At 42.8% G+C, this 15,274-nt stretch overlaps 1 protein-coding gene across 1 annotated transcript in view; it reads right to left on the reverse strand.

The window, feature by feature from the left end:
• The window catches only part of LOC132382754 (glutamate receptor ionotropic, NMDA 2B-like), a 332,180-nt gene extending 317,134 nt beyond the window's left edge, over positions 1 to 15,046 (reverse strand). Inside the window, exon 1 of the mRNA XM_059953212.1 lies at positions 14,639 to 15,046. Within this exon, the coding sequence (XP_059809195.1) occupies positions 14,639 to 15,046 (408 nt within the window). The remainder of the gene's footprint in view (positions 1 to 14,638) is intronic.
• Positions 15,047 to 15,274: the final 228 nt, after the last annotated feature.

Raw genomic sequence — 15,274 nt, forward strand, 5'->3', positions numbered from 1 at the left:
TCCAGAGTGTTGGTTGGTCAGCAAACTGGTCACTGTAAACTGCCCCGGGATTAGACTAGGGTTAAATCGGGGTGGCATGGCTTGAAGAGCCAGATGGGCCCATTCCAAAGATTCGAACATTATCGAAGTCTGTATAAATTATACAACCTTGAGATTCATCTCTTTACAGGCAGCCACGAAGCAAGAAACCTGAAAGAACCCGATTTTTAAAAAAGACCAACACACAATGGGCAAGTTAAGATGGGAAAAATACACACAAATCAAGCAAACAATTGAAGCAAACAACAGCATTCCGAACCAAATTAAGTCCTCAGACCGAGCCCTGGAGCAGCCTGGAGTTGGCCCAGAGACTCGATTATCAGTTCATCATATTAGCGGGCAAGGAGCACAGCAGCCGGGGCATCTTCATAGCCTCAGCGCCACGGAGAGAGGACAGCGAGGGACGTTGGCTCTCGCCTCGGTTCCCGGCACCCTGTCTTTTGAGCGCTGTATCACAGTAAAGAGAGAGTTGACACAGGGTGAGAAGAGGTGGCAAATACGGGGCTTCAGTTTCAGTGTGAACTAACCAACTCCAATGGCTTGTCGTACTCAGAGCAAAACCAGTGACCATTTATCTAAATGTCTGTGGTCTGATGATGATTTGGTTTATCCAATATTATTTCTGAGTCATGATTAATGTGCTTAGAATGAATTTTATCCACAGTAGCAATTCCCATCAATACAAATTAAAGTGACTTCAGTTTCCTCTGTGTGTGATTTATATTTATCACACTTTTCAATAAAATATGTTAAAATCTTGTATTTTCATGTACAAATAAAAAGCATAGCTTAATGTTGCTTCATCAAGACTGATTGGGAGTGAAAAGATTTATATCAAATATATTCCTGACTTTCTTTGTCCTCTAATGCATTTTTACAAAATAACAGAAGAGAAAAGGAGCTATAATTGGCCCTTCAAGTCTGCCCTGCCACTCAATACAATCATGGCTGGTCTATGCTTGCGTCAACACCTCTTCTGCATCAGTTCCCCATTACCCCACAATTGCTCAATCTTTCAAGTACTTATCTCCAACAAAACGATGGCCAAAGATCCGGCTTCCATCAACTTCTCAGACACAGAATTCAAGAGATTCACACCGTCTGAGAAGCAATTACCACACACCTGAGTTCTAATTATTTTGCAACTATGGCCTCGTACTTACAATTCTCCCACAAGTGGAAAGATCTCATAATCTACTCTGTTAAACACACTTTACATGTCTGAATAAGGTCATTGCCCCACTATTTCCCTCCTCCCCCAATCTTCTAGCCGCCACAGAATATAGAGCAAACCTATCCATACTCTCTTGATAGGACAAACCTCGTATCCCAAGATCTAGCCTGGTGAATCTCCTCTGGACTGACTCCATTATTTTAAGGTGTCACCCAAAACTGTGCACAGTATTCCAGGTATAACTTCAACAATATCCTGCACAACTGTAACAAGAACTCCCTATTCTTAAACTCCAAACCCTTCTCAATAAAAGCAAATATGAAACATACCTTCTTAGTTCCTAATTGGGCTTGCCGACTATGTTTTTATGATTCATGCACCAGAGCACCTCAATCCCTTTCAACTTCACTCATTCACAGTTGCAATTTAGATAATAATTCACCTTTTGATTAGTCTAACCAAAATATATGACCTCACACTTCCCCTCGGGGTTTCCCAACCTGGGTTCCACAGAGCCCTTTGTCATGGTAAGGCTCTGTGGCATAAAAAAAGTTGGGAACCCCTGCTTCCCCCAATTAAACTCCATTTGCCTGGTTTTCACCCACTCACTTAGTCTATCCATATCTGCCTGTCTGTTGCAGAACAGAGCAGTAAGTCCAACACTATTATAGCATCAGTGACTGGGGTTCAATTCCACCGCTATCTGTAAGGAATTTGTATGGTTTCCTTCAGGCGTTCCAGCTTCCTGTACGTATAGCTAGGGTGCCTAAGACTTTTGCACAGTACTTTGTATGTTATATCTTTCCAGTTAACAAATAACTACTGAGCTAATACAAAGCTAAATGCTCTTATTTCTGTTTCCCAACCATCTTCCTGTTTTATCAATATACAGTATTGTGTACCCTCAGACTTTTACACAATACTATACAAGTTAGTTGGGTGGCAGGGTGGAGATACATCTCTACCAAAGGACTCTACCATACCCCCTTATATGCCACAGCTTTTGACATCTTACTTCTTACTCTTTGGAAGATCGAGCTTGAAGGTAGAATATGGGGTTCACATCCATAGATTCCTCAAAGTTGCCATGCAAGTTGACAGGATGGTTCATAAGGTTTATGGTGAGTTGGCCTTCATTAATCGGGGGATTGAATTCAAGAGCTGCAAGCTAACATTGCAGAATGCTGAAAGGCCTAGACAGAGTAGATGTAGAAATGGTGTTTCCAATGGCGTGAGAGTCTAGGACAAGGGGCACAGCCTCAGGATAGAGAGGTGTCCATTCAAAACAGAGATGCGGAGAAATTCCTTTAACCAAAGGCAGGTGAATTTGTGGAATTTGTTGCCACATGCAGCTGTGGAGGCCAGGTAACTGGGTGTATTTAAGGCAGAGATTGTTAGGTTCTTGATTGGACATGGCATCAAAGGTTACGGGGAGAAGGCTGGGAACTGGGGTTGAGGAGGAGAGAAAAAAGGATCAGCCATGATTGAATGGCGGAGCAGACTCAATGGGCCAAATGGCATGATTCCGCTCCTATGTCTTATGGTCTATAAAACTCTGGTTAGACCACACTTGGAATATTGTGTTCAGTTCTGGTTGCCTCATTATAGGAAGGACGTGGAAGCACTTGAAAAGGTACAGAGGAGATTTACCAGGATGCTGCCTGGATTAGAAAGGACATTTTATGAGGATAGATTGAGTGAGCTCATGCTTTTCTCTTTGGAGACAACGTGGATGAGAGGTGACTTGCTAGAGATGTGTAAGATTATAAGAGGATGGATAAAGTGGACGGCCAAACATTTTCCCCAGGGCGAAAGTAGCTAATATGAGGGGGCATGATCTTAAACTAATTTGAGAAAAGTACGGGGGGATGTCAGGGTAGGATTTTTTTACACAGAAAGCAGTAAGCGCATTCTGCCAGTGTTGGTGGTAGACACAGATATTTAGCAACATTTAAAGTCATCTTGTCTCTCCTCAGTTGTGTTATGACTTTCCAGATGTTCAGCTACTACATCTTAATAATAACCCTCTGCCTCTTTTACACAGGACCAAGAGGAGACCATTCAGCCCCTCATATTGGGAGCATCAAATCATGCGTCTGATATACAGGAGTGGGACAGTTAGCTGTTGAGCCTTTTTTAACTAGGAACAAGAGACCCTGGAAGCCCTGCTATTTTCAAAGTCAAAGTAAAATTTATTATCGCAGTGCATATATTATCTTGAGATTCATTTTCTTGCAGGCATTTACAGGAAAATAAAGAAATACAGCTTATGAAAAATAATACATAATCAAAACTGACAACCAACGTGCAAAAGAAGACAAACTGTGCAAAATAAAAAAATACTGAAAACATGAGTTGTCGAGTCCTTGAAAGAGAGTCTGTAGGTTGTGGGATCAGTTCAGAGTTACAGCGGAGTGAAGTTATCCACACCGGTTCAGGAGGCTGATGGTTAGAGGGTAATAACTGTTCTTGGACATACGCTTCAGGAGCCTGATGGATGCAGTCTGAAGCTGGTGGTGTGGGACGTTAGGCTTCTGTACCTCCGATGATAATAGCGAGATGGCGGGGACAGTGGGGGGCTTCTCGATGATGGATGCTGCCTTCTTGTGGCAGCTCTCCTTGTAAGTGTGCTCAGTGGTGGGGAGGACCGGGTTGTATCCAGCATCTTCTGTAGACTTTTCCACTCCTGAGCATTGGAGTTTCATTACTAGGTGTTTCTAAGTATGTCGGCCTTTTGTTCTTCTCAATCAGGGGTTTTATATGCTATGGATCAATACCAGGAAGCAAGGGGTCTGTAATAGTAGAGGTCAGGACTTTGGAAGGAGCTGTTCATGTCACATCAGTCAATCACTGCGGCCCAGGCCAATTATCTGCTGGCTGTTGTCTTAATTGCCCTCAGCATTGCTCACTTTAGAGAAACAGCTGAGTTTAATACCTGAATGAGTCAGAGTGACTGGAGAGGCTGTGATTTTCGCAGAGTTTTACACAGTCCTGGGCACGTGTGGCACAGCCTGGAGGGATCCTGAGGCAAGGTTCCTGAGAGTGAAGGTGACCCTGGGTGTCTGCTTGCTCTACGGGGTTCGGCGCCACTCCCAGAACCTTCACCTCTGCTCCGATGTATCAATACTGCAGGCTACACATAGATTTCAGATTCATATTTGATTTATCACACGTACAGTGAGATGTGCCCAGAAGACTGTAAGGGACAGGGACAGAATTAGGCCATTTGGCCCACTAAGCCTGCCCTGTCATTCCATCATGGCTGATTTATTATGCCCCTCAACCCCATTCTCCTGCCTTCTCCACATAACCTTTGATGCCATTTCTAATCAAGAACCTATCAACCTCCACTTTAAGTATGCCTAACGACTTGGCCTCCACAGCCACCTGTGGTAATGAATTCCACAGGTTCACCATACTCTGCCTGAAGAAATTCCTCCTCCTCTCTGTTCTAAAGAGACATCCTGTATTCTGAATCTGTGCCCTCTCGTCCCAGAATCCCCAACTACAGGAAGCATCCCCTCCACGTCCATTCTATCTAGGCCTTTCAATATTCAACAGGTTTCAGTGAGACCTCCCCTCATTCTTCTAAACTCTCGTGAGCACAGACCCAGAGCCATCAAAATCTCTTCATATATTAACTCCTTCATTCCTGGGATCATTCTTGTGAACCTCTTCTGGACCCTCTCCAATGCCAGCACATCTTTTCTTGGATAAGGGGCCCAAAACTGTTCCCAATACTCCATGTGCGGTCTGACGAATGCTTTATAAAGCCTCAGCACTACATCCTTGTTTCTGTGTTCTAATCCTCTCAAAATGAATGCAAATATTGCAGTTGCCTTCCCTGTCACTGACTCAACCTGCAAGTTAACCTTTAGGGAATCCTGGATAAGGAATCCCAAGTTCCTTTGCACCTCTGATTTCTGAATTTGCTCCCTGTGTAGAAAATAATCTACACCTTTATTCCTTCTATCAAAAAACATGACCATATGCTTCTGGTCAAAGAAGCACAAAGAATACTGCTTCTTTGTGGCGTATCTGTCCAGTGCCTTCTCAATTGCTCCCAGAAACTTCAGCCATTGTTATTCTGCTGTCATCCCTACTAATGTTCCCTTGCAATCAACTTTGGCCAGCTCCTCTCTCGTGCCTCTGTAGTTCCTTTTAGTAATACTGATACATCTGATTTTAGCCTCTCCCTCTCAAATTGCAGGATGAATTCTATCATATTACAATCACTTCTCCCCTAAGGGTTGCTTTATTTTAAGCTCCCTAATACGAAAGTAAAGGAACTCTTAGGAGGCAGTGATTATAATATGATAGAATTCACCCTGAGGTTTGAAAAGGAAAAGCTAGTAAATGACCAACACACCCAAGGTTTCTGACATGGCATGCCCACAGTGCTCAGCAGAATGACACATAACATAACAAAACAGAACATAACAGCAACAAAGCAACAACAGCGAAACAAACCTTGTCCCTTCCTCCCTACCAATGCAGATACACAGCCCTCTAACCCCAAGACAGGCCATCTGTAGCCTCCAGCAGACTTGTGGATTCACAAACATTGGGACCGTGTCCCCAGATGACTTGCAGAGGTTTGCAGACCCAGAGTCCAGCCGTCTGGCCTCGACCTCTAGACTTCCAATGGAACTTCATACTTTGTTCCAGACCTCCAGTTGACTTTTGGTCTTCAATCTATATGTCTGATTGACGTTCAGACTTTGATCTGGACCTCCAATTGACCTTTGGTCTTCGATCCGGACTTTAAATCATATTTCAGGCTTCGATCTTCAGTATTGACCCAGAACTCACAGGTGATGATGAATGACATTGAACGCCCAAGTTGGTATTGATTCTGTTATGGCTATTATTCCATTATGGACTTATTGAGTATGACCACGAGGAAATGAATCTCAGGATTGTATATGCTGACACGTATGTACTTTGTTAATAAATTTACTTATAACTTTGAACAAGGAATCTGAATGAGGGCCTGACCTTGAGGCCTCAAATGGAGACTCGCCAATGACAAGACCCCAAAATTAGGCCTTGAACTCTGTTGTCACCAGTTACAGGACCCTGAACATTCTCTCCGTCCTGCTGGCCCAACGTCTGACCACTCCCTTACCAGTTGCCTTCAACTCCGGCCGGTCCTCTAATTCCCCCACAGCCTTGCCCCTGACTCCTAATTTCCCTCTCTGTCCCCAAATCCAACCCTATGAACCTAAAAAAACTCTAAAAAATTGTAAAAAACTTTTTTTAAAAATTCCACCATTACTGCTTGTAGTTGTTGAAACAGACTAGTGTTTAACAAAGACATCCACTTGGACGGTTTTGAATTTATGGAGACACAAGAAACTGCAAATGCTGGAATCCAGAGTAACTCACGAAGAGCCGGTGGGTCAGGCGGCATCTGTGGAGGGAGTGGATGGTTGATGTTTTGAGACTTGACTCTTCTGACATCAGGCCTGGCTTTGGAAATGGGTTGGCTAGCTGGAGGGTCAGTTAACTTTCAATTATTTTTGGCTTTCTTAGCAAATTTCTAGAGATGTACTGTGGGGAGTATTCTGACTCGTTTCATCACTGTCTGGGATGGAGGGGCCACTGCCCGGGATCAGAAAAAGCTGCGAAGTGTTGTAAACTCAGCCAGCTCCATCTAGGCCACTAGCCTCCCCAACATCATAGACACCTTTAAAAGGTGATAGCTCAAAAAAGTGGCATCCATCATGAAAGATGCCCTCTTCTCATTGCTACCATCAGGGAGGTGGTTCAGGAGCCTGAAGGCACTCACTTCAGGAACGGTTTCTTCCCCTCCACCATCTGTTCAACACACAACTAACCAATGAACATGACCTCACTACTTTGATCTCATTTGCAAGATCAATTTATTTTTTACATACTCTGATTGTAACTTATTGTAAGGTTTTATGCCTGCACTGTACTGCTGCAAAGTAACACATTTTATGCCAGTGATAATAAAACTCATTCCAATTCTGATTAACATTTTAAATGATTTCTAAGTGTTCAATGCCTTCATTTATTTATATTAATTACTTTCTTTATCTGACTAGTTTTTAGATGGCCCTGATAATCAGAGACATTTAAAAACTGTAAAGATCGCTGATAGCTTTAACAGGTGGCAGAGACCCACCACCAGCGATACCTTCTGTCTAAGCCCAGAACACCTCCTAAGGCTTCGCTGCTGTTTGGACGACACCATCTGGCTCTGGGGTGCAGACAGCCAGAAAGACTGTCCTTCCACATTGAGTCCTCGGCCTCAATACCTTATTGTGCAACCGGATCCTCAATTTCTTCACTCACAGACCCCAGTCAGTTCGGATTGACGACATCTCCTCTATGACCTCCATCAGCACAAGAGCACCACAAGGCTGTGTGATTAGCCCCCTGTTCCACTCACTTTACATGTTATGACTGTGCTGCTAAGTGCAGCCCCTGTGCCACATTCACGTTGGCTGATGACGCCACTGTTACTGGCCGAATCAAAGGCGGTGAGGAATCAGCATATATGAGGGAAACTGAAAATCTGGCTGAGTTGTGCCATGACGACCTCTCACCCAATGTCAGCAAGACCAAGGAACTGATTGATTTCAGGAGAGGGAGACCAGAGGTCCCTCATCCAGTCCTCATCAGGGGATCAGGGAGTGCAGTGTAGGTTCACCAGGTTGATTCCTGGGATGACAGGACTGTCATACGTTGAAAGATTGGAGCGACTGGGCTTGTATACACTGGAATTTAGAAGGATGAGAGGGGATCTGATTGAAACATATAAGATTATTAAGGGATTGGACATGCTTGAGGCAGGAAGCATGTTTCCGATGTTGGGAGAGTCCAGAACCAGAGGCCACAGTTTAAGAATAAGGAGCAGGCCATTTAGAACAGAGTTGAGGAAAACCTTTTTCACCCAGAGAGCTGTGGATCTATGGAATGCTCTGCCTCAGAAGGCAGTGGAGGCCAATTCTCTGGATGCTTTCAAGAGAGAGTTAGATAGAGCTCTTATAGATAGCGGAGTCAAAGGATGTGAGGAGAAGGCAGGAACAGGGTACTGATTGTGCATGATCATATTGAGCGGTGGTGCTGGTTCAAAAGGATGAGTGGCCTACACCTGCACCTATTGTCTATTGTCTATCAGAGGTGGGGAGGGCTAGTGACTTTAAATTCCTGTGTTATCATTTCAGAGGACCTGCCCTGGGCCCAGCTCATAAGTGCAATCATGAAGAAGGCACGGCAGTGATACTACTTCCTTAGGAGTTTGCGAAAGTTCTGCATGTCATCTAAAACTTTGACAAACTTCTATAGATATGGAGAGGAGAGTACATTGACTGGCTGCATCACGGCCTGGTATGGAAGCACCAATGACCTTAAACAGAAAATCCTACAGAAAGTAGTGGATATCATCATGGGTAAAGCCCTCCCCATCATTGAGGACATCTACATGGGGCATTGTTACAGGAAAGGAGCATCCATCATAAAGGAACCCCACCTTGAAGAGTTCATGCTCTCTTCTTACTGCTACAAATAGGAAGAAGGTACAGGAGGCTCAAGGCTCACCACCAGGTTCAGGAACAGTTATTACCCCTCAACCATCAGGCTTCACTCAACTTTACTTGCCCCATCACTGAACTTTTCCCACAATCTATGGACTCATTTTCAAGGGTTCTTCATCTCATGTTCTTGATATTTATTGTTTTTTTTTCTCAGCTCAATCTAGTAAAACCTGAGGTAGGGGCATAGCCAAGTACACTCATTCTCAATTGCTAGGAACTTCCAGACTACTTTAGTGGAGTTTAATATTGAGGCTTTCTGAAGATTTACATAAATATTGTTGTGTAAACCTAATTGTTTAATGCAATTATGTAATGACTTTGGGATAATACCAGTTGTAGACATTACCATCGGGACAATGTATACCCTGTTCATGTTCCATAGTCTTTCAATTTCCTCTTTTAATTCAGCATATTTCTGGTGTTTTTCACTCAGTGATTTCTGTAAGTTATGTGTGTATGGAATGGCGATATTTATTAAGTAAGTTGTTCATGCCTGTTTATCCTGTATTATTATATCCAGATGGTTATTATTGATTGTCCCATCTGTAATAATGGATCAGTCATAATATAATTTGTGGGACTCTGATTATAAAACTGGATCATGCTTGTGTATATTACTATATGGAGTCATTTATGACCGTATTTTAAAGCAAGATTTTGGACCATTATGTTTGATTGTGCCTGTGTTTGATTGAGTTAAACTGCTGCTGGACCCTGCAATGTGCTGGATTGTTTCTGGTTTCTCTTTGCATCTTCTGCATTTACCGTCTTGAATTTGTTGGTCTTTTATTATGTATTTTTCATCATTTCCTTCTGTTAGCCACCTGGTTCTATATTGCCAAAAGGAAACCCCTCTGTTTCTGGGAAGAGGTCTCCAACTCTGAGCCAAGCATTCGAAGTTTCCTTGTCAAAATCTGGTCTGTTCAGATCATGGGGATGTCTTCCATGGAGGGTCCTGCTCTCCCATTGGTTCACTTCTCCTTCTGAGGTGACAATTTCTTCATTTTCCTGGGCTGTGTTTTCATTTAAGTTTAGTGGTGTGGACTTCTTTTCGGGATTACATGTGCTCACATGGAGTGCTGAGTTCTGTTCTTATTGATGAAGGTATATATTGATGAAGTTCATTGCATAATTTTTTAATGTCTTGTTATCCCTCTTCCTCCTTCTGTCCTCGTTAGTGTTAACTAAGTGTGTTCAAGTGTACATAGTGTTTTCTAGAGTCTGTCATTTCAATTTTTATTTTTCTTTGTAAATTTTCCAGACTGGTTTTCAGACCATATTATGCCAAAAAAATCTACATTAATATGGGTAGAGCAGAAATGTTTATTGCCTTTGTTCTATTTGGCATATTTTCTTAAGCCTTGAAGTAAACTCTTGTAGAAAGTTTTCCTTTTATTGCATTGTGATCTATTTTCTCTGTTTGTTGGTATCCCAGATACTTGTAAATTTCATTCCATCCATCGGTTGTATTGCATCCTGCTGCTCTGTTTTATTTTCAATTAGCTCTGTCACACCCTTCTTTATGTTTAATGTTCTGCACTTATCTAGTCCAGAGTTCATGCTTATATCTCTGGAAAATAGCTCTACTATTTGAATTAATTGTTTTCACTTTACTGATGATGGAGCATATAATTTCAAATCATCCACCTATAGAAGGTGAGTCAAGGTATGATTTGTTTGGTTGTCTCTGATTTGATACTCTATTTTCATCAGTTTCAGTAGAGAGCAGGTTTAAAGCTCGACAAAACCATAGTGGGGGTTAGAGAGTCGCCCTGAAAAATGCCTCAGTTTAGTTTAATAACCATGGTTGTTCTTTTTTGGTTGTTAATAGATAGGGTGATTACAGTAGCCAATGCTTCATCAGATGTTGTAGGAATTTAACAAGTATTTGGTGTAGTTCATATATATTAAGAGCTTCTATTAACCATGAGTGTGAGACAGAATCAAATGTTTTCTGGTAGTCAATGTAGCAACACGAAAGATTTCTGTTTTTCCACCGGGCTTGATTTAGAATTACGGAATCTATTATCAGATGTTCTTTACATCCTTTCATACCCCTAAGGCATCCTTTCTGCTCTTCTGTGAGTATATTGTGGTTATCGAAGTGAGTGGTGATTAGTTGCAAGATGCATGATGCTACAATTTTATATATAGTTTGTAAACAAGTAATAGGAAGATGTTTTGAAGGGTCATTTATGATTTCCCCTTTAGGTAAGAGATATGGTTTAGCTTCTGCAGAACATCAGGTGCGTCTTCAGGATTTTTAAGAAAATTGTTGAGATCTATTAATGTGTATATATTAATACATACAGTATATTAATATATATAATATCATTATTATTATTTCTATCTCTTTCTTTCTCTCTGTATTTGCACAGTTTGGTACTTTTTACACATTGGTTGTCCACCCTATTGGTGCACTCGTTCATTGACTCTATTGCGGTCATTTGATTTATTGAGCGGGCCAGCAAGAAAATGAATTTCAGGATAGTAAAACACCCAAAGTGCTGGAGGAACTCAGCAGGCCAGGCAGCATCTATGGAAAAGAGCAAACGGTCGACATTTCAGACCGAAATCCTTCGGCAGGAGAGTATGCGGATATTTCTCGGTATGGTATATGGCAACATAAATGTACTTCGATACTAAATTTACTTTGAACTTTAAATTTTGAACATAGGGCCCAGCTGAGCATCAAGGGATAGGGAGCACAAGCTCCCTGGGCACCGTGCTTGGCCCAGCGGAATCTATCCCATTGTGCGGCCGCAAATAATTTAATCAGTTAGGTAGTTATGTCAGTCCAATCAGTTGGCACATCATCACCTCGGGAGGAAATCCATAACACGAAAGATCCTGCAGATATCGGAAATCCAGAGTAACACACTCTCATCAGGGAGGAGGCTACGTAGCATCCACATCTGGGCCACCAGACTCAAAAACAGTCCCTTCCCCCAAGCAGTAAAGCTGGTCAGCACCTCCACTCCTCCACACTGCCGACCACCACTACTCTGCCATCCCTTGACAGTTACCTTTTGTACAAACACTCTTGTGCCCAACGTTACCTAAGTGCATACAATCAATTTTACGTACATAACTGATCTTATGTATTTATATTTACTGTGTTTTTTTATTATTCTGTTCTTTATCTTACTGTGGGTTTGTTGTGCTGCATTAGATCCAGAGTAGCTCATTCCCTTTTACACTTGTGTACTGGAAATGACATTAAACAATCTTGTCTCTTGAATCTTGAATTTAAAAAGCTGGAGGAACTTAGCAGGTCAGGCAGCATCAATGGAGAGGAATAAGAGTTGATGTTTCGAGCCAAGACCTTCTGATGAAAATGTCAACTGCCTATTCCTCTCCATAGACGTGGCGTGACCTTTTGAGTTCTTCCAGCGTTTAGTGGATGTAACCCCCAGTACTCAGTGGAAGGGTACCTCTCTCCGCTGGCTTAAAAAAAACTGTGTGTCTGAGTCTCGGATCATTCAGCAAAACTCATCAATGTGCCCATGAAGATGTCCACTGGGGATAGTCCTATCCGTCTGCAATTGGCCTATATCCTTCAAAAATTTTGCTATCTAGCTTTCTCTGGCCTTATCTGGCAGCTCGTTCCATATACCCCCTCCTCCCTACCCTGCTTGAGTGAAAAAGCTTCATCTCGGGTCCCTTTATGTATCTTATTTTATTTTATTTTATTTAGGGATACAGCACGGAGCCATTATCATCATGAGAGATCCCCACTACCCAGGCCATGTTTTTTTCTCACTGGTGCCATCAGGTAGAAGGTACAAGAGCCCCAGGACTCACACTACCAGGTTCAAGCACTGTTACTACCCCTCAACCATCAGGCTCTTGAACAAAAGCAGATGACTACACTCACTTGCCCGTCCATTGTGATGTTCCCACAACCAATGATCTCACTTTAAGGACTCTTTATCTCATGTTCTAGTTACTTATTGCTATTTATTTATATTTGCATTTGCACAGTTTGTTGTCTTCTACACCTTGGTTGATCTTTCATTGATCCTGTTATAGTTACTATTCTACAGAGTTGCCAAGTATGCCTGCGGGAGAATGAATCTTAAGGTTGTATGTGGTGACATATATGTACTCCGATAATAAAATTTACTTTGAACTTTGAGTAGGCCCTTCAAGCTGTGCTGCCATAGCAACACACAACGACTCCTATTTAACCCTAAACTAATCACAGGACCATTTACAATAACCAATTAACCTTAACTGGTATGACTTTGAACTGTGGGAGGAAACCAGAGACCCCAGAGGAAAGCTACACATTCCATGGGGAAGATGTACACAGACTCCTTATAGAGGACGCTGGAATTGAACTCTGATCTCTGGAACACGCTGAGCTCTAATAATTTTACGCTAACAACTACGGTACTGTAGTTTTAAACTGTGCTTCAGGGTAAAACAAAAGCCTCAGTCTTTTGTTTCAAGGTTTAAACAAAAGGTTTAAATCAAGGTTTAAGATTGAAGTTTACTAGTCATGAGTCTATCAAAACATCTGGTAAAATCCATCATTTGTGTAAACAGCCTACGCACCTGTGGACCTACTGGGGGCATCTCACAAGTGTCGACACACATTCCAGCACCAACATAGCATGCTCACAGAACAACACAGAGCACAACAAGCAATAGACAACAATGGCAAAATCAAGCCCCCTTCCCCAAACAAATACAGTCCCCTAATCCCAGGTTCCGGCACATGTGAACTTGGGCCTGGAGACAATGGACTTCAACCTCCCCAGTGAAGTAAAATCTTTCAGTTACAGTAACATCACTGAAACTTTCTCTGCACCCTTTCGAGTTTGATGTCATCCTAGAATCACAGAGCAAAGTGAGGCCCATTCTGTTCATTACACAGTGAACTGATGATGCTTGTTGCATCCTCCAGAACAACTTATCATCTGTCCTTCTCAAGGATGCCATTTTCTAAACTTTTTCATGTCTGCAAGCCAAATACCTGAGCAATCACATTGTCAGTTTCATCAATGTCACGATCGTGGTGGGGGTTCTTCACCAACGACAATGAGATGACCTACAGAGAGGAGGTGCAAGTGCCCAAGTCCTGATGCCAACGAAATAACCTCTTCCTTGATGCCGACAAGGCAAAGGAGATGGTTACTGCCTGCAGGAAAACCCACACCACCTTTATATCGGCGGCTCAGCAGTGGAAACTACAAGGTTTCAAACCCCTGGGAGTGCCCATCTCGTACGACGTCTCGCGGTGCCAGAACAAGTCCTCCACAGCCGAGAAAGCTCGTCAACCCTGTACTTCCTGAGGAAGGTGGAAGAGAGCTGGGCTCCACGCATCGACAGTCGTGACCTTCTGCAGACGCACAGTGGAGGGCATCCGAACATGCCACGTCACTGTGTGGAGCGAAAACTGTATTGCAGCAGGCAGGAAGGCACCTACAACAGGTAGGCAAAACTTCCCAACAACGCTGCAAGCGCCATCAAGCACATATATGCAGAAAGGAGCCAGAGAAAAAAAGGTCAGCAACATTATGAAGGCCACCCACCTTGCTTATGGACTGTTTGTCCCACGCCCATCAAGGAAGAGGCTACGCAGCATACACACCAGGGCAACAAGACTCAAAAAAGAACTTCCCTCAGGTCACCAGGCTGATTAATACCTCCACCCTCTAACCCACTCCGTCACCAATACATCTGCATTATTAAATGTCAGTGTATGTACATACAATCAATGTACATAACAGTTACTTGTAGATTGTGTGTTATAGGATTGCTTATTCCATCCAATCCTGGGATGGGTATCAACAGAAAGTATCCAGACTTTTCCACCAATCATAGCACAAACAGGGAAAGAACCAGTTCTTACCTTGTCTGCCATAATCATCGAAGAACCACCGTGTATTCCAAGAATTGGGATCATAGTCTGAGCGGAAATAAAATCCAAAATTTCTGCAATGGACTCGTGATCGGTGTCGTCACCAAACACCACGCCGTGCATCTTCATCCCGGACATGAGGTCGCACACGCGTGTGATGATGCTCTTGGGGTCGGTCTCGTTGACCGTGACCTGTACCACGTTGGGGTCAATGGGCAAGTGTTGGAAATCATCTTTGTTCAGAACGTCTTTGATGTCCATCTCGCAGGATGTGCCTCCGAGGATCACGGCAATGTTCAGGGTGGGGTTGCTCTTCAGGATTCCTTTCGCCCAAACCACATGAGACACGAGAATTAATAAAACCTTCAGGAATTGCAAGCCCATGTGCCTCATCTTCATTGAATTTATTCCCTGCAATAGAGAACCCAGGCGTTAAAACAAAGTAAACAGCATTTCTCAAACACAAAGCAAACATGCAAGATTAAATGACTTGTCAAATGAAGAGCATTTGATGGCTCTGGGCCTATATTAACTAGAATTCAGAAGATTGAGGGTGACCTAATTTAAACCTATTGAAGGCCTTGATAGAGTAGATGTTTCCTTTGGTGGGGGAGTCTAAGACCAGAG

Source organism: Hypanus sabinus, chromosome 29 (assembly GCF_030144855.1).
Source record: "Hypanus sabinus isolate sHypSab1 chromosome 29, sHypSab1.hap1, whole genome shotgun sequence".
NCBI lineage: Eukaryota > Metazoa > Chordata > Chondrichthyes > Myliobatiformes > Dasyatidae > Hypanus > Hypanus sabinus.